Source organism: Pleurodeles waltl, chromosome 3_1 (genome assembly GCF_031143425.1).
Source record: "Pleurodeles waltl isolate 20211129_DDA chromosome 3_1, aPleWal1.hap1.20221129, whole genome shotgun sequence".
In the NCBI taxonomy this organism is placed as follows: domain Eukaryota; kingdom Metazoa; phylum Chordata; class Amphibia; order Caudata; family Salamandridae; genus Pleurodeles; species Pleurodeles waltl.
The window spans coordinates 2,000,567,473-2,000,586,005 of NC_090440.1; the positions used below are offsets into that span (position 1 = coordinate 2,000,567,473).

General features: G+C 46.2%; 1 protein-coding gene across 1 annotated transcript in view; it reads left to right on the forward strand.

Moving 5' to 3' along the window:
* Window positions 1–18,533, forward strand: part of INTS2 (integrator complex subunit 2) — a 194,079-nt gene that overhangs the window by 167,379 nt on the left and 8,167 nt on the right. The window contains exon 24 of the mRNA XM_069226442.1: window positions 15,861–16,037. Coding sequence (XP_069082543.1) covers window positions 15,861–16,037 — 177 coding nt within the window. The remainder of the gene's footprint in view (window positions 1–15,860; window positions 16,038–18,533) is intronic.

Below are 18,533 nucleotides of genomic sequence, written 5' to 3' on the forward strand. Positions count from 1 at the left end.
TCGCACAGCAACCGGATCATCTTTGAGCATCTTTTCATCATGTATCCCCAGCATCTGACAGAGACTTCTATCTGCAGGTTCCCTACCTTGGAATTCTCCCCAGGCAACAGACTAGATCCAGAAGATTTTTTGTGAGCAATACCCCTGCGCACCAGTATGTGGCATCGAGGATTGGCTACACGTTCATCGTCGTCCGTGCCGCAAATGACATTGCAGTACCTAGATAGGTGCCACCCTGGCCTGCCAACGTCTGCACAGCCAGCGCTAATCCGAGTGATGACCTACCTTTCAGTTGTTTTTTTTAACTACCCTTTTTCGACTTTTTGTCAAACGTTTTTGAGTTATTACCTCCTGGTGTGTCGATGTTGTCACGTAAGCTGTGTTTTAAGCCCTACAGATCTTGTCATCGGGCGAGGTTGGTCATGGATCTGCATCTCGTCTGTGGGATTTGAAGTGCAATCACGACCGGAAGTCGTGCTCTGAGTGCTGGGCCATGCACCAGAAGGCTTTGAGGGAGCAGTCCCTAAAGCTGATGGTGGCTTGGCACATGACTCTGCGCATGTTGAGGTCCCGGTTGAGAGGAAGGTCCTGGGGCTGGTTGCGTAGTCTGAATTCTCCGTCGTCCCACTCCAAGTCCTCGGGGCAATCGGGTAAGTCAACACACAAGAGCAAGAAGTTGAAGTGGTCTTCGACTTCTCCTTGTTCACTGACTGACTCGATGAAGGAGCGCCATCATTCTAGGCCTCGTTCTTCAGAATCTGAGCCTAGGCCAACTCTGCGCCTCCCTGAATTTCCGGGAGGCGGAGCAACCCCTGCCTAATTAAAAGAATTTTATGAGGCCGTCATCACCATTGTCATCCCTGACTCCGAGACAGAGCCAGGTGTGCGGCTTCTGACATTGACTTTGACGCCGGCAGGAGCTTTGCCTCCTAGATCTGATCCTGAGCCCTGTTCGGTTAGGCTAGCCTTCGGGGAAACTGGGAGGGGTCCCTGGCTCCTTTAAAACACCACATCTCCAGGTATTGTTATGCTTTCTCCCCCTACTGTGGCTATGGAGGAGGGAGCCTCTTATGCAGTGGGGATGAGGAGAGCAGCTGAAGTCCTGGAACTTTAGCTATCCTCTGCAGCAGTCAAGACTAATCTCTTGACAGAGTTGCTGCAACCAAGAGCTTCTACTTCCGAACCCCTGGTCCCGTTCAGTGATGCCCTTACCGATGTCTGTTTGGGTACCTAGTACAAACCCAGCACAGGGGCTCCTGTGAATAGGACGAGTGCCTGCCACCATCGCCCATCCCCTGGGGACCCAACCTTCCTCATGCAATATCCCACCCCTCAGAGCTTGGTGGTCCAAGCCTCAGCATCCCACTGCGCATTCCCTACTGCTCCCCTGGATAGGGAATTTAAGAGGCTGGACTAATTTAGGCAGAAGATGTTTTCTTCCGGCCAGCCTGGCATTGTGGTCCATGAACACTGCATGCCTCTTGGTCCTTTATTCCCACATTGTGTGGGACACAGTTACTGCCACAGGTCCTGGAAGAGGCCTGGGCTGTACTCTCTCAGGGCTAGTGCCGACTGGAGAGACTCAATAAAGTTCACAATCCGTTGGGGACTAAGCATGAACTACTCGCTAGGCAGAGTGGTTTCCACTACAGTGGCCCTGAGATGCTATGCCTGGCAGAGGACGTCTGGCTTTTTGGGGAATGTCCAGGCTTCCCTTATAAACTTGCCCTTCGCTGGCATCTGTCTCTTCGGTGAATAGGCAGATTCTGTGCTCATCCTTGCCCCCTCTTCCCCATTGCCTTTTGCTCCTTCTGTGGCTTCGGAAGGGGCTTCCAATGACAACAATTCCTGTCCAGCCACCTTGCCATGCATGCTGCCCAGCCTCTCTGTGGACAATGGTGCAATACCCACTGACCTTGTGGGTCAGGTGGCCAGCGGTCTGATCAGTCTGCTGCCCCCAACACCTCCCCAACCCCGCTGCAGCCCCTAAACCAGCCTAATCTTCCTTTCTACCTCCCTGGATACCCAGTTGGTGACAGGATTTGCCATCACCTGCCCCACTGGCAGTCCATTACCTCTGACAGGTGGATTCTGCAGATTGTCCAAAGGGACTACTCCCTCCCCTTCAAGTCTACCCCTTCCTCCATGCCACCATCTCACGACCGGATGATGAAGGATCATCTGTCCCTTCTCCGCAAGGAAGCTGCAGCCCTCTTGGCCAAGGGAGTCCTAGATAGGGTTCCGGTGCGAGAAGTAGGCTGTTGTTGTTACTCTCACTATTTTCTGGTTCCCAAGAAGGACAAGGGACTTCGCCCTATTGTAGACCTACAAGCCCTCAATCTCTTCATCAAGAAGGGAAAATTCAGGATGCTCACATTGGCTCAGGTCTTGTCTGCCCTAGACCCAGAGGCTGGATGGTAGCATTGGACTTGCAGAACTGCTATTTGTACATCCCCATTCTGCCTGCCCACAGACATTACTTGCGGTTCACGGTAAGCCATAAACATTTTCAGTTCACTGTGCTTCCCTTTGGCCGTACCAGTGTCCCTCGGGTGTTCACCAAGGTGATGGCGGTGGTTGCAGCTCATCTTTGACGATCCAGGTTATCAGTCTTTCCCTATGTCATCAAATTGACTGTTGAAGGCAGGCTCATCCCAGACTGTTGTCTCTTACCTCCAGACTACGACAAACCACCTGCATTCGCTGGGGTTCACTATAAACGGGATCAAAGTCACACCTGACACCCTCTCAAATGCTCCCCTTCATCAGGGCAGTTCAGGCTTATCCTTTCGAGCTGCGAGTTCGGGATATTCAGGCTATGATACCGATGTTTCAGCCTTTATCCTGGAATTCAGTGAGAATGACTCTGAGGCTGCTGGGACTCATGGCCTCTTGCATCCTGCTACTGACACATGCCAGAGGGCATATGCAGGCTCTGCAGTGGGAAGTTCCAGTAGGCGCAGCAGCAGGGTAATCTCTCTGACATGGTCCAGATCTCTGAGGGAACCTACAGTGGTGGTTAATGCCCCGCAATTGAGTCAGAGGCAGATCCCTTTCCCTTCCCCACAATCAGATCTGACAGTAGTGTAGATGCGTCACTCCTAGGATGGGGGCGACCATTTGGGCGGTGTGGGGTCGTTGACCCTTTGTCAAGAAGCTTTACATCTCTGAATATGGCTGGAACATCTGGCATGCTCTCTGAATGTCAGAGCAGACAAACTCAGCCGAACATGCCTCACAGTTCCCGAATGGTGTCTCCACCCAGAGGTGACGCAAGGTCTCTTTCAGCAGTGAGAGAGCCTTGGTTAGATCTGTTTGCCTTCGCCAAGAACATGCAATGTCAGCAATATTGCATGATGGAGTTCCAAGGCAGCCCTTGCTCTGAGAAGCTGTTTGTCTTGAGTGGAATTCAGGCCTCCTGTATGCCTTTTCACCCATACCACTCCTGCCCAGAGTTCTAAAGAAGATCAGGAATGACCGGGCCCAAGTAATCCTTGTGATTCCGGACTGGGAAGATCAACTGTCGGAACAGCAGGGGAGGGTTCTTCACCTAAGCCTGTCCACTCTCTGCCTTCTTGCGTGGAGATTGAGTGGCTACAGTTGACACCTGTTGACCTTCCTCCCAAAGTCTGTAACATCATCTTGTCAGCCATGCGTCCCACCACCAAAACGTTGTATGCCTGTTGTTGGAAGAAATTTGTGGCATAGTCTGTTGATCCCTTCTCTGCCTCTCTTTCTAAGGTTAATATTGTTCATTTTTTCACATGCCCAGCAGGGTCCTGCTTCTGGCTCTTTGATGGGCTGTTTATCTGCCCTTTCTGCTTTTGTGTGGTTGCCTGGTCAAAGGTCTTTGTTTAAGACTCCTACTGTACATAGGTCCCTCAGAGGTTTTACTCATCTCTTCCCTCTATCTCCAGTCAATATGTCCCAGTGGGATCTTAATTTGGTTCTGACCTTTTTGATGTGTGCCCCTTTAGACCCTCTTCACAACTGTTCCCTCAGGCTTCTCACATTGAAAACAGCCTTTCTCCTTGTGGCAATTACATTTGCCCCCAGAGTGGGTGAGTGGCAGGCCTCATCTAAGCCACTTGATACCTCCCTATCTATTGTGGGAAACTGATGCTTAGCACTAGGCTTTTTTTTTCTACCAAAAGTAGTCCTTAATTTTCATGTAGGCCAATCAGTCAACTTGCCTACTTTTTATGCACCTCCACATCCTTCTAAGGAAGAGGAGAGACTTCACCATCTGGACCCAAAAAGAGTGTTGGTGTTCTGGGTAGACCAACTCTTCATGGGGTATGTAGGTGTGAGGAAAGGTTAGGTGTTGCAGAAGTGAACCACCTCTCATTGGGTTGTGCTCTGTATCAAGATCTGCTCAAAATCAAAATCAGCTCCATTAGGGGACAACTGTGTTAGCATGCAGAGTTCCGGTCCAGGACATTTGCCAGGCAGCAACATGGGCATCTCTGCACATGTTTACCAAACACTATTGCCTGGACAGTCAGGTCCATAGGGATGGGCACTTTGCCCGTTTGTCCTGCAGCACTTTCTCATTTGAAATTGGTTTGCAGACTCATCTCCAGGGATTGTATTGCCTGGGTATCGATCCACAGGTAAGGAATTTGCAGCTAGAAGTCTCAATTAGATGGACAAGTTGCTTACCTTCAGTAACGCCTTATCTGGTAGAGACTATGTGCCCACCCATCCTCCCCACTCTGCAAACGGATTTCTAGAAGCAGGGATTTCTTTTTGAGGGCCCTAGATTTGACACACCAGTGGTCATTGTTCTTCATTGCTCTGCGCTTCTGACGTGCAAAGTCATAAAAAGAAACTCACCTATATAGGTACTGCATCATAATTTCAGGCATGGACGATGCAGAGCTGATCAACGTCACCTACCAGCGCGCAGGAGTACTGCTCACAAAAAATGTACGTATCCAGTCTGACACCTGGGGAGAATTCACAAGTAAGGAATCTGCAGCTAGAAAGGGTCTCTACCAGATAAGGCGTTAACGAAGGTAAGAAACTTATCCATCAAGACTATGGCAGTCATGCTGTAAAGTTTGAAACTGGACTGGAAAACCCTCTAGTGGTCAGGTAACTGTCCAAACCTACTCCATTGGCCTCCCAGACCTCCATCCTGTTGGATTTGGTTACCCAAGCCGGGCCGTAGTAGCCAAACTAACTTCTGCAGACTTTTGAAAAGTTTTCAAACTTCAGTTCACCAATGCTTGTTTGTGGTTGCCACTAAAAGTGATAAAACCTTCAAAAATCTGTATCTCTGGAACTCTGTGGTTGAGTTCGCTCAAATTGGACTCTAAAGTGCATAGAAATCTAATGTATTTTCATAAATTGCTGTTTTGTTCATTTCATGTTGAATGGCTTTCTTATTTTCTTGTTTGGTACTGTTAAATGCTTTACAGTAAGTTTCTTTGTGCAAGCCTTGCTGCTCGAAAGCCATAGCTACCCAGGGTTGAACTTAAGGTTGTTTAATTGAGATCGACTTGACCTCAGACATTTTTTGTGAGTGTATTCCACAGTAAGGCTGGACAGCCATACCATATAGTACAGCCCAAATCCTCACATTGGTGCCTAGCGGTGGAATCCAGAACATCTGTTTAGTTGTACCAAACAATTAATAAGTTAGCAATGAGCAAAACATTTTACAAGTTGCCAAGTTCTGTATTTCCAAGGCACTGTTTTCAGAAGTTAAAAGTGGCAAACATCTTCAAGTGTGGAGAACAAGGAAATTCACCTGGACACCCTGCCCATACTGAGGATCAATGACCTGAGGATGCTGTGCAGAGACAGAAAAATCAGCCCAGGGATCACTGCCAAAAAGGAGGATCTTGAGATCATCCTCAGAGCCTTGGGAAGAATCAAGGAGAGCTCAGCTAAAGGAAGAGATCATCCCTGACAGTGGGAATGGGGATGATGGCAGAGATCTCTTTGAAGCAGAGGAGGAAACTGAGAATGACCAAAAGGAGATTGACCATAGAGGGAAAGAGCGTCAAGCTGGTAAAGGTACCCCAAGGACATGGTGGCAGCAACAAGGAACCAGAGATGACTGCAGAGAGTGCCTATGTTCCCAGGTCGCCCAACAGTATTGTTCCTAAACATGTATAGTGGGACGACATAGACAAATGGCTGGCATCCTATGAGCAGGGCCACTGGAATTATGCGACTGGTCGGCTGCAGTGATTTTTCACATAATTATAGGTTTGATGCATTTGCCACACAATCCATCATCTGCCAAAAATCTGCAGATTTTAACAAATAACAAATTTTGTTCCTAGCTCAAACTGTTCAAAAGTTACTAAAAATGCAGCAACATGTGTTGCAGGACAGTGAAAGGCCAATGCCCAGAAAGTGTTACCAAGTTTAAAAATGCCGAAATAATGAATTAATACTATTGCAAAATATGCCACATTATGGCACATAATTTGCCTTTTTTACTGAATAATTTACTCAATCCTTCCGCATACTTTGGTCCTCTCCTCCCGCATAATTCCAGTGGCCCTGCCTAGGAGGGAGATCTTAGGATGAGAAGGGTGGTTGCACAACATCGAGGGTCCTTATTGTGGAAACTCAGTCCAACAATATGGAGAGAAAGGCTGCTGACACTTGAAGATGAGGTGGCAGAGTCATACACCCACATGAAGGCGACACTTATCCAGAAGAGTACAGACAAACATTTAGGAACATACACAAGGAGTCAACTCAATCAATCAGTCAACTTGTAGCAAGCGACTTGTCACCCATGAGGGTATCCAGGCGGTTGCAGGGTCCAGGATCTCAGTCGAAGAGCCACGTTTTCAGCGTCCTATGTAACACCTGTAGGCTAGGGTAGGTCCAGGGGGAGGGGGCGGTGTTCCAGGGAGGCTTTGGCTGCTCATACCTGGGTAGACTTTGTAGATGCCTCTGTGAAGTCAGTGTTGGATTAAAGGTAACAGGGTAGATACCTATGAGGGGATCTACAACTTAGTGGTAAAAGACCACATACTTACAAACTGAACTTCAGAGATGTTGCACCAGCATTTGGTAGCTTCTAAGCTATCTAGCCGTAGAGAGATGGGGAAGATAGCAGATAAGTAGATTCACATTAGGGTGCCCAAGTTGTCCCAAGGTGGTAAACACAAAAAAGGACAGACCTACTTTTAGGTGAAAGATAGGGCCTAGTTTAAAATGCCAGTGTTAGACCCGAAAGCCCTAGGGGGGTCTTCCCCGCCTTTTTGCCTGCCTCCCTCCATTTTCCTGATCTGATTTTTGCTATTTTTAAGACTCTACGCACCTTACCACTGCTGAGTAGTGCTAAGTGCTTGTGCTCTCTCACGTAAACATGGTAATATTGGTTCCTACCCAATTGGCATATTTAGTTCACCCTGGTAAAGGTCACTATATGTGCACAGAGCCTGCAAATTAAATCCTACTAGTGAGCCTGCAACATTGATTGTGTCACCTACACAAGTAGCCTCTGAACCATGTCTCAGGCCTGCCATTGCAAGGCCTGTGTGTGCATTTTCACTGCCAACTTGACTTGGCTCTTAAAACACTTTGCCAAGCCTTAAACTCCCCTTTCATTACATATATGTCACCCTAAAGTAGGCCCTATGTGACCCACAGGGTAGGTCACAGTGTACTTAAAAGGCAGGACATGTACTGTTTGGGAGTTTTTCACTTCTAGGACGTGTACAACCTAAGTCGTTTTTTACTCTTGTGAAGCCTGCTCCTCTCATCATTGGGAATTCCTTAATATACTTTTAAGCTGCAATTCATAATCAGAAAGGAGTAGATACATCATGTTTCATACCTTTGGAATAGTAATGGCAAATCCTCTTTACTGGTAAAGTCTGATTTAACATTACTATTTTAGAAACTCAATTTTTAGAAAGCAGGCTTTTCTCTGTTCTTACTGCCTTATGTGACCTACAGCCTGTCTCCAACCCGCGTATGGCCTGTGCTGGGTGACCGCTCCCCTTGTACATTCCATCCAGATAGCCATAAACACAGGACACTCAACTGCATCTGCATTCATCTGCATACTGATGAGTCTCCCTGGCAGGAAGGGTGGAGAGGCTTTCACTTACACTTCAAAAGGTAGTGGCCTGACCCCACACAAAGGACTGATGACCCCCAACATATCTCCTGGCAGACAGGACTGGGCTGAAAGGGGAACTGGTGCACTTCAAAACCACTTGTTGAACTCTTCCCCCACTTCAAAGAACCATTTGGGTATAACAGGGACCCAATCAAATCAGACACTTGTGGACCTGGAACTGAAACTGTTGGAAGAATTGTTGTGCTGCCCAAAGGACTCACTTAGACTGCTTTTCTAGGAGGACTGCTTCCCTGCTTGTTGCCCTGCTGGTCTCTGACCTTTCTGGAAGGACTCTGCCTTCCCTCCCTGAGTGATCTTCAAGAGCTTGCTCCCTTGTCTCTGGTTTCCAAATTCACAGGGCCATCAAAGACTTCCCCCATTGCCGTGGACTCCGCACATCGGGAGTCCATCACCAGTAACTGACAAGCGCTCTGTCTGAGGAGAAGCTCAAGCAATGTGTGCTTCCCTTAGGCAGCGTGTGCCTGATCGTCAGCTGGGTAAAAAACAGTCCTGAGTGCTGGTACCATGACTCCGATACCAAAGTTCTCTGCTGTGTGGTAAGGCGCCGCCATACCGAAATAAACCCCTTCCAGCATGGCTTTGCTGGTTGCCGTGACAACATGGAGGATTCTTTCAAAGTTCATATTGGTAACTGTAATGGGATTTTTATTATTTTGCCTTAAAAAGATTCTCTATTTTTCTAACCTGGTGTGGAGTCTTTTGTGGTGTCACACTGTTACTGTATGAATTATTGCACAATCGCCTTACACATTGCCTTCTGAGTTAAACCTACCTGCTCTGTGCCAAGCTACCAGACGGTGAGCACAGGATAATTTAGGTTGTGTTGTGACTTACCCTGACTAGGGTTGTGGTCCTTACTTGGACAGGGTGCACACCTCTGCCAACTAGAGACCCAATGTCTAACATTCAAAACCACCCAAAGAGACCACAAAAGATGCCCAACGTGGTGAGGCCAGAGCCACATCCCAGTCAAATGGGAGGGGGTACTTGAGAAAGACTTATGAGCCAACGAAGGCTGGAGTGTGCTCTGGCTGTAAACAGCTAGGGCACAAGAGGGGAGATTCTGCACACACCAAAAAGTCACCAACTGGTGACAATTCTAAGGGTATTGCCAGTGTAGGGATGGGGTGGAAGTTGTCCCTGGGGTGTGCAGGGGTTATACCGAAGCCACATTAGTCACCATGGGTAGGGAGGAAATTGAACCCTTGGCTCACTGGCCTGCCAGTGTGGTAAACTACAAGCAGTGGCCAAGAATCAATGGGACTGAGGGATATGGTGCTAGGATTACCATGGTCATGGCTAAGCTAGTTTCCCCGGGTCAGATCATTCCTGATGAAGTGCATCACATAGTCAACTCTGACAATGTTACAAAGTTACATCCCATAACTGTGGAAGCCTTAGTGCGGAGAGATTACTGGCTCTAAAAAAAATAGTTGTGAACCCTGACATCCCAGTGGAATGTCTGCTGGGCAACAACCTTGAAACCTCTGCCTGGGAAGAGGTGGAGAGAAGGACCCATGCAGCAACGCTGGGTCTCCCTGAGTGGGTAGGTGTCTCCACTAGAGCACAAAAGGCCTTAAGGGAAACTCATGGGACTCTGAAACTTAGAAAATGTCCCAAAGTCCTAGTACCAAGAGGAGAAGTAGGACATCTGGCAAAGCTGCTTCCCAGAGTCCACAGAACCAGTATGAGCCTAACTCTCAGGGTAGGGCCTGGTCTCAGAACAGGAGGGCACTTCCCTAAGAGAGTTGCCTTAGGACCTGTCAGAACTCCAAGAATCAGGTGGTTCCTCCAGAGAGGACCTGAGCCTGGGGCAAAGAAACGTGTCCCACTCGTGAGGGTCTGAGGCAGTTGGCTGTCAAGCAGGAGGAAGCTAATGTCAGTGGAACCCATAAGGTGTACTGGGAGGAGGGACTTCTGTACAGTGAGGCAAGTGTCCCCACACCAGGAGCAACCAGGAGAGTGGTGTCCCCCTAACAGTACAGAGAATGTCTCCTTAGTCTAGCCCATGACATCCCATTAGCTGAACATCTGTAGCTGAACAAGCCCTTGACAGGCAGGTCAATCAATTTTAGTGGCCTCAGATGTCTGAGAAAGTGGATGGTTTTATAGAATGTGAACGTGAAGTGATTGAATTAGTTTTGTAGTTTTTGTATTAGGTTAGGATTTATTTAGTTGGTATTTTGTAAATGTATTTAATAAAATAATGTATTATGGATATCACTAAAATTTTGAGATGTCATATATTAATGGAGACTCAAATTAAGATATTTATTTATTCCCAAGACCGAACATTAAAAGTGTAATACAGTCATGTTGTAATAATATTAATTTATTGGTAAAGACATACATAAGCATTTGTATTGATATAAATAGTATTGTTGCTTTTGAAGAATATCATAACAGTATTATTTAAAGTAGCTCATAACTTTGGTTTACTTTACAGTTTATATTTCCCTGCTAGAGCTACGATAATTAGGTCAGGGAACCCGATTGGTCTTCTACTTAGGGTAAAACTGTCTACCAATGTCAAAGATGGATCAGTGGAGGGAACAGTCCTCACTTCCACTTTGTTCCAGCAACAGCAGAAAGACTGCTACAACCTGCTCAGCCAGTTTGCTGACCTCTTTTCCTTGACCCCAAGTTTGACAACATGATGTGGCCAACGGTGACAGTTTACCTGTCAAAAGCAAAATCTACAGGTTGACGGACCACGTCAAAGCTAGCATCAACGCAGAGGTTGCAAAGATGCTAAAGTTGGGGTTGACTGAGCCATCTAGTAGCCCTCAAGTAGTCCATGGGCTAGCCAAGCAGTTCAGGTACCCAAGCCAAATCCTAAGGGTGGCTGATGCCCATCTCATTCCAAGAGCAGATGAGCACATAGACAAGTTAGGGGCTGCAAAGTATCCAAGCATCTTTGACCTTACTTCGGTTATTGGCAGATGGCCCTCACACAAGGAACGAAGGAGAGGAGTCTCCTTTTTCAACCGCTGAAGGCCACTTTTAGTTTAAGGTGATACCCTTCAAATTAAAGAACGCACCTTCCACTTTCCAGAGGCTGGTGAACAGAGTACTTTCAAGTTTGGAAAGCTTTAGTGACGCATATGTGGATGATATGGCTGCCTTTAGTTCCATCTGGGAGGATCACCTGGCCCACCTCCAGGAAGTGCTTCAAGCCCTTCAACAGGCATGCTGAACTATGAAGTCAAATAAATGCCAGATAGAGCAAGGGTCTGTAGTGTACTTGGGCCACCAAACAGGTGGAGGCCAGGTACAACCCCTCCAATCCACATTTGTGGCCTAAGAAGCTCCTAAAATGCAGACCCGAGTCAGAGCCTTTGTTGCCCTGACTGGTATTACAGGAGGTTTGCGAAAGGGCATGGTATCAATGTGGTACCCTTAAAAGAGTTAATCTCCAAGAAACAACCAAGGAAAGTCAAATGGACTGACCAATGTAAAAAGCCCTCTGACACCCTTAAGGAAGCTTTGTGCTCAGCAGCTGTCCTGAAAGCACCTGACATTAGCAGGGAATTTGTTCTCCAAACCAATGCTTCAGAATATGGGATTGGGGCAGTGTTGTCACAGCGAAATCACCAGGGCCAAGATCAACCATTTGCCTTTATCAGCATTGGAGTGCCATTCAGAGGTAAGACTGCTGTAGTTTAATCCTTGAAGAAGCTGAGGCCCTACCTGTTTGGGCCTCACTTCAGAGTTCAAACTGACCAGAAACTTCTCAGATTGTTGATGCAGATGAGAGGAGAGATCCCCAAACTGTTGAGATGGTCCATCTCCCTGCAGGGTATGGAGTTTACAGTGGAACACAAACCATGGACTGACCCTGCCAATGTAGATGGCCTTTCCAGGTTCTTCGACTTAGATGAGACTCACCACATTTCGTCTGGAGGGGGGCCATGTAAGGAAATGCCTCGTTTTTTTTTTTAATGTTCACCCACCACATTTTTGGACTGATGCTGCTGTTCTTTCAACTCTGAGAGTGCGCTGAGGCCTGCTAACAGATCTCAGCACCTGTGTTCTAACCCCATACAAAGTGTATGTCTAATTGGCTATACCCAATTGGCAAGTACTGATTTATAAGCCTCTAGTATATACTACCCAGGGTACCAAGGGCATGTCAGGCAGTGTGTCCACCTAGGGCTGGGGACTGATTGTGCCACTCGGTGTGTCAAAAAGTACAGAATAGCTTCTGGCCTGCCACTGCAGACTGGAAGAGCAGTGGTCACACTGCTTGTTCGACTTTACCATTCAAACCAATGGCAAAGACCCCACTTCTTCCAATGGTATATGCAAGTCTCCTCTAAGGAAGCCCTGTAGAACATTATGGCAGGGAGCTAGCTGTATATTTGTTTTAGTAGCAACACCTCTAAATTGTCCTTTGTTGTGGAAAGGTTAGTACCCTATTGGCTAGTACAGGGTTACCCCGCCTGCCCAACGCCTAACAGGGTCTACCTAACTAGGTACTGTAAGGTATCAACTTATTCATGGCATTAAACCGAACTTGATACCCAGGTTGAATTGAATGTTGCTATTAAAGTAATGCACCTTTTAGAAAGTTTACTAGTGATCGTGTGAGACTACTGGACCAGCTGAATCAGACAATTTTTTGCTCACCTGGCGAGTAGTGTGAACGCCTTCCAGGCTTTGGAACAATAGCAGCCTGCTGCAGGGTGAAGTGTTATCTCCCCTTCGCAGGAAACCAGTTAGGGTATCAGCAAAAAGGCAAGCTTCAAAGGGGAAGCCAACTTAGTGGGCAAATGGCAGTCACATTCCTAAGGGGCTGTCCTGTGGTCAGGTGGACGAATTGGCGACGGGGACAGAGAGGGTAAACCAGTGCCCTAACTGGTTTTCCAGTGGGTGTGTAGCCTGTAGGTAGCCACACCTCTAGAGGGGGTTACCAAGCTCCTAACAGCTGAGGAAGGGTGCTGACATCTTGGAGTGAGCAGAAAAGTGCAGTTTAGGATTGTTAAATGCCACACATTGCCGGAAAGTCGTCAGCAGGAGGGAGGGGACCATGTAGCCCATTGGCTAATGAGCACTTCCTGTGATAAATATGGTGCACCCCAAGCAACCTGAACCTCAGATCATGTCAGAACTGGAACAAGAACCGAAGAAGGACTGCCTTGCTGACCCCTGGACCGCACAAAGAAAAGCTGCACCGTCTTATGGGCAGTACCTGTTGTGTCTTGAGCTAATGAAGTTAGGACTGTGCCTGTGGCACCTGGCTCAGGGAAAAGTCGTGCCCCAGACCAAAGCAGTGACTCCAGGGGTCAGTTGGCTGACCCCCTGGAACCAGCTCAAGGGACAAAAGAGCTGAAGTAGCCCAGACAAGCAGGTAAGTACCCACTTTGGAAGAATCGCCACTGATGGCGGATGGACGCCCCAAGAGACCGATCCTCGATGGGCAAAAGTTGCACCTGAGTCACCCGGACCTGAAAGGGTCATCATAGTCCAGACTGGTCACCCAAGAGAGACACCAGCCTCCGCTAAAGGATTTCGCCCTGACCACTGTGTTTGGAGATAGGTAGCCAGCAGCAGCTTGTCTTCCACTGTCTGGAAGAGGACTTCACTGGACCCCAACGTCTGTGGCCAAAGTCGCCCCACACGATCTGTGGACTGAGGAATCACCACAAAGGTGCCCTTGTCGACTGCACAGCAACCAAAGCATCTTTTCATCCTGTATCCCCAGCATCAGGACCACTCCATTAAGGTTTATGGCGGTTGTGCTGTAATGTTTGGAACTGGACTGGAAAACCCTCTGGTGGTCAGGTAACTGTTCAAATCTATCCAGTTGGCCACCCAGACCTCTATGCTGTCCGAATTGGTTGCTCAGACCGAGCTGGAGTAGCTGAACTAACTTTTACAAATTTTTGAAAAGTATGCAGACTTTTGATTGACAAATGCTTGTTTGCGGCTGAAATTAAAAATAAAACCTTTCAAAATCTGTATCTCTTGAACCCCCAGTGGATTTTGCTCATCTTGGACTCTAAAAATGAATTAAAGTATAATCTATTTCATAAATTGGTTTTGTATTTCTTTTGTGTTGTGCAACTTTCTTATTTAGTTTTGTACTGTTAAATGCTTTACACTAAGTTCCTTTGTGCAAGCATTGCTGCTCGAAAGCCATAACTGCCCAGGGTACAGCTTAAGGTTGTTCAAACAAGCCTGACTGGACCGAAGACAGTTTTTGCGAGTGTATTCAACGGTAAAGCTGCATAGCCATACAATAAAATACACCCAAATCCTCACACTCTCCAACTTCAACTCCTGTAACACCACCTGTGGAGATACCCTGACTCCTCGCAAAGTCAGTAAGCCACAAGAACTGGACCTCTAGCAAGCTGGTACACAATTTCTCAGGCTCACCAAACGTCACTGCAAGCAACTTGAATGCAGGTGGAGATAAAGTGAAGGCGACATCGTCAAGAGCCTACAAATGCTACCATCAGCAAATCTGAGCAACCAAATGCTTCACGCTCACTGACCGCATCAAAAGCAGCACCAGCTGCGCCAAGGAAATCTTCACCATAGTAAAAGACTTCACTTCTCTGACCGCAAGCTGCACCCAGCTGCCCCTATTCTTCAGCAACAAGATCACCAGCATCGAGAACAACTTTGAGCCCCAACCAGACCCGTCCACCCTCACAGTCCTCCTGGCCAATTCAGCCAACACCCAGAGGACCACTCTGACCACCAGCCCGCCGTCACCTCACGCTGAAGTGCAGCAACCATTCAGTCCATAGACTCTGGAGTGCCCTCGGACCCCTGCCCTCATCACGTCTTTGTCAAAGGTCTGGACCTCATCAGTGCAGCCCTCACCCCAATCCTGAACAACTCATCATCATAGCCACCTACCCAGATGCCTGGAAATGCACCACAGTACTCCTTCCCCTCAAGAAACCCACAGCAGACCCAAAGACATTAGCCTCCTACTGGCCTATCTCCAGTCTGCCAACTTAGCAAAAGTCATGGAACAGGTGATAAACACCTAACCCACTCACCTCAATGACAACCACTTTCTCAATACAACTCAATCCGCATTCAGGCACAATCACAGCATGTAGACTGCCTGCGGACGATATCCGACGGATCATGGACCAAGGAGACACCACTGTGCTCATCCTGCTGGTCCTATTCATGGCCTTCAACACCATCTCCCACCTCAGCCTCATTCAGCAATTCCTTATGATACGGTGCTATGCATAAGATCGAAAGGTATGCAAACATGTTATGTGTTATTGCCGCTTTTGTTGTTGCTCTCTTGGTGCGTGAAAGAAGTACCAGGAACTGACACCAGCATGTCAGTTGGCTCCTTGTATACTCTGCTGTTGTCACATCAGGGGCAGGCAAAGTTGTGGCTCAAACTACAGGGTGCCACCTGATGATACTGGAGAGCTCATTCTGTGGAAATGTTTTCTCGATTATACTGACTCCTGGATGGATATTCGAAAGTGAGGAATCTGGTGGAAGATGATTCATCCACTGGAAATATCGTACCATTGGTAAGTAATTGGTTCTCAGATTAAGTTCCTTGATGAAAGACTACATTAGACACATTGGATGCATTGACTGTTGTCTGGAATGGGTGTTTACTGAACATGTGTATCACACTACACAAAACGTTAATCTTTGAAATCATTTGCCAATGCTCAACCACAAAAATCACTAAAACTGTATAACATTATATTTATATTTGCTTCACCTCCTTATGTCTTTGTCTTTCCAGTTCTAACCCAATCCAAGCGGTATACCTTCTTTATGCCAACATTGCCTTGCTTAGTTTCCTTCTGCCAAGCTTTCCCTCCACTATATGAAGATATAATGTCTCTACTGATACAGATTGGGCAGGTCTGTGCCTCAGACGTTGCTACTCAGACGAGAGATATTGATCCAATCATTACACGTAAGTAAGAAACCATCAACACCGTTTAAATTCTTAGTTTGGCAGAAACACCATCACTTTTCATTTTTAGTGGAAGCAGCGCCTGCAGAGATTCCCATTTCATATATGGTTCGCCTTTATGTGACACAGTTATTAAACATACATACTAACTAGGTAAGAGGGTATATTTGTTACATAGTGAACTCGACAAGGTGGGCAACTTCTCTGCTTTGAAGAGTAACGTGTCAAGGTACCTACCAGACTAGGCTAGATGTGTAGTAAACATCAATTGCCTTTCTAGTTAAATGGCTCAACAAGTGTCCTCTATGTTGAGTTTGGCTGTCATTGCAACACCTTTACTAAAGATTACATACCTGCAGAATGTAGTGTGTGATTTTGAGTAAAAGAGGTCTTTATTAATAGTGAAACTTTCTTCACCACACAGTTGACCACTAGGACTACATTTTAACCAAGTAGTTTCTTTTAATGGCATCACTCCGTTTAATTAAAATAAACAGCTATTGAAACACATGCTAAACACATTTGAACATCAAGACTGTCAATTATTTCTGGGTGATAGGGTAAAAGGCTGTGTGAATTCTGTCATATCTACTGCAAAGAATGTTTTGTGTTGTTGCTTACATATGAATTTTCCATATGGGGTTTAATTACTTGAGCATAAATATTTATGGACAGCAGTAATCGCAGCAATGACAAGTAAACAAAATATTCCTGTAATCAGTGGTATGGAATGTTTTATGGCATGTTTTATTCACCATCAACTTCTAAAATGCTTTTTGGAGCCAAGAGTCAAACTATTTCATTTAAAAATTCATAAAACGCTGACACTGTGGCACACTGTGACAACTTATTTTCATGACTTAGAACTTGTCTTTTTAGGACTTTTCCTATGACAGACTTGTAGTTTGGTAGTGAATGAAGTCCAATCATTTGTTATTTGTACAGCAAATGGATTTCGGGATACACTTTCAAATTTTCTGAAATGAGAATCTATTTACAATTTTTACTCCGAAAATGTGCTTATTATTTTCATGCCAAAGTGCAATTTGTTTTGAGTTTGTAAAGTCCAAACCTTTACCCTCACTGGGTATCTTAACACGGAAACAGGTCAGATAGCAAATACCCACAATCAGTTGGGTAGATGAACCACAATTAAATGCAAGAGAATGTCCAGGTCTTCAGACGCTTCCTGAATCTGAGAAGATGGTTAATTTCTGCGAGAGTTCCAGCTTTGGGCAGCTGCAACAGAAAATGCTTGTCTGCCAACAGTGTTGCAATGAAATTTATGGACCACCAAACTACAGTGAAAAGCTAATCTCAGTGTTTGAGAAGGAAAGTACTGTGTTAAACAAATGTTGAGACGAAACCTATTGAGGGGAATAAACATCCTTGTAGACCAAACAGAGTGATTTGAACAAAATTCTCTGTCAGCCACCGGTAGCCAATGCAGTTGCTCCAAGATGAGAGAAATGCGAGAGCTGCGATCAACAGCACAGCCTAACCTAGCTACACAGTTCTGAATCAATTGAAGCTTTATCGCAAGACAGCCAGGGAAGGCAAGGTAGATGGCTTTACAGCAATCCAAGTGGGATGCAATTAATGCATTGAGAATTTAAAGCCTTTGAGCAGGAGTAAACCAGTAAAGTGCATGTTTTAAATAGTGCAGGTGGTACAAATAGAATGGCCAAAGATGACACTTGGCTGGTCAAAGACAAAGAATCATCAATTGTGATGCCCAGGGTTTTGGCCACAGAAACCTAGGCCAAAAGTTAGATGGTACAGGTGCAGAGGGCTTGGAGGGACCAAGAATCTCTGTTTTGGAACTATTCAATATGAGATGGTTGAAATACATCCAGTAATGAGCACTGGCTAAACAAGCATGCAACCTAACTGAATCTTTTGTGGAGTCACCTTTAAATCTAGCAATAATTTGGGAATCAATAGTGTAAACAAACAATCACAGTCCGAAAAATTCGATAAAGTGGGCCAATAATTTGATACAGATTAATAAGAAGCAGAGAAAATAGATCGCTGAGGGACATCGCAAATGTACAGCGTGGAGGTTGATTCAAAATGGGCCAGCTTGACTCACAAAGATCTGTTTATTAGGAAGTCTTAAAGCCAACTTAAGGCCATGCCATGAATTCCAAGCTGAGCAAACTTTATAAGAAGAATCATATTGTTGATGGTGTCAAATGCTGCAGTTAGATTTAGAGGAATCAATGCAGTAGGAATGTGTGAGTCTGTGGACATTCCCAGATTATCCAGCACTGAAACAGCAGAAAGTTCAGTCCTGTTGACTAGGGTAGAAGCCCACTTCAGCCTGATGAAAGAGCTTATTAGATACAAAACCACAAAATAGTGGAAGTACTGCTTTCTCCGACCACTTTACAAAAGAAGAGAAGAAGATGGAAAATAGGTCTATCGTTGACTCAAACTTAATGGTCCAGACTGGACTTCTATAATAACGGGGAGAATTATGCCATTGTAGAGATT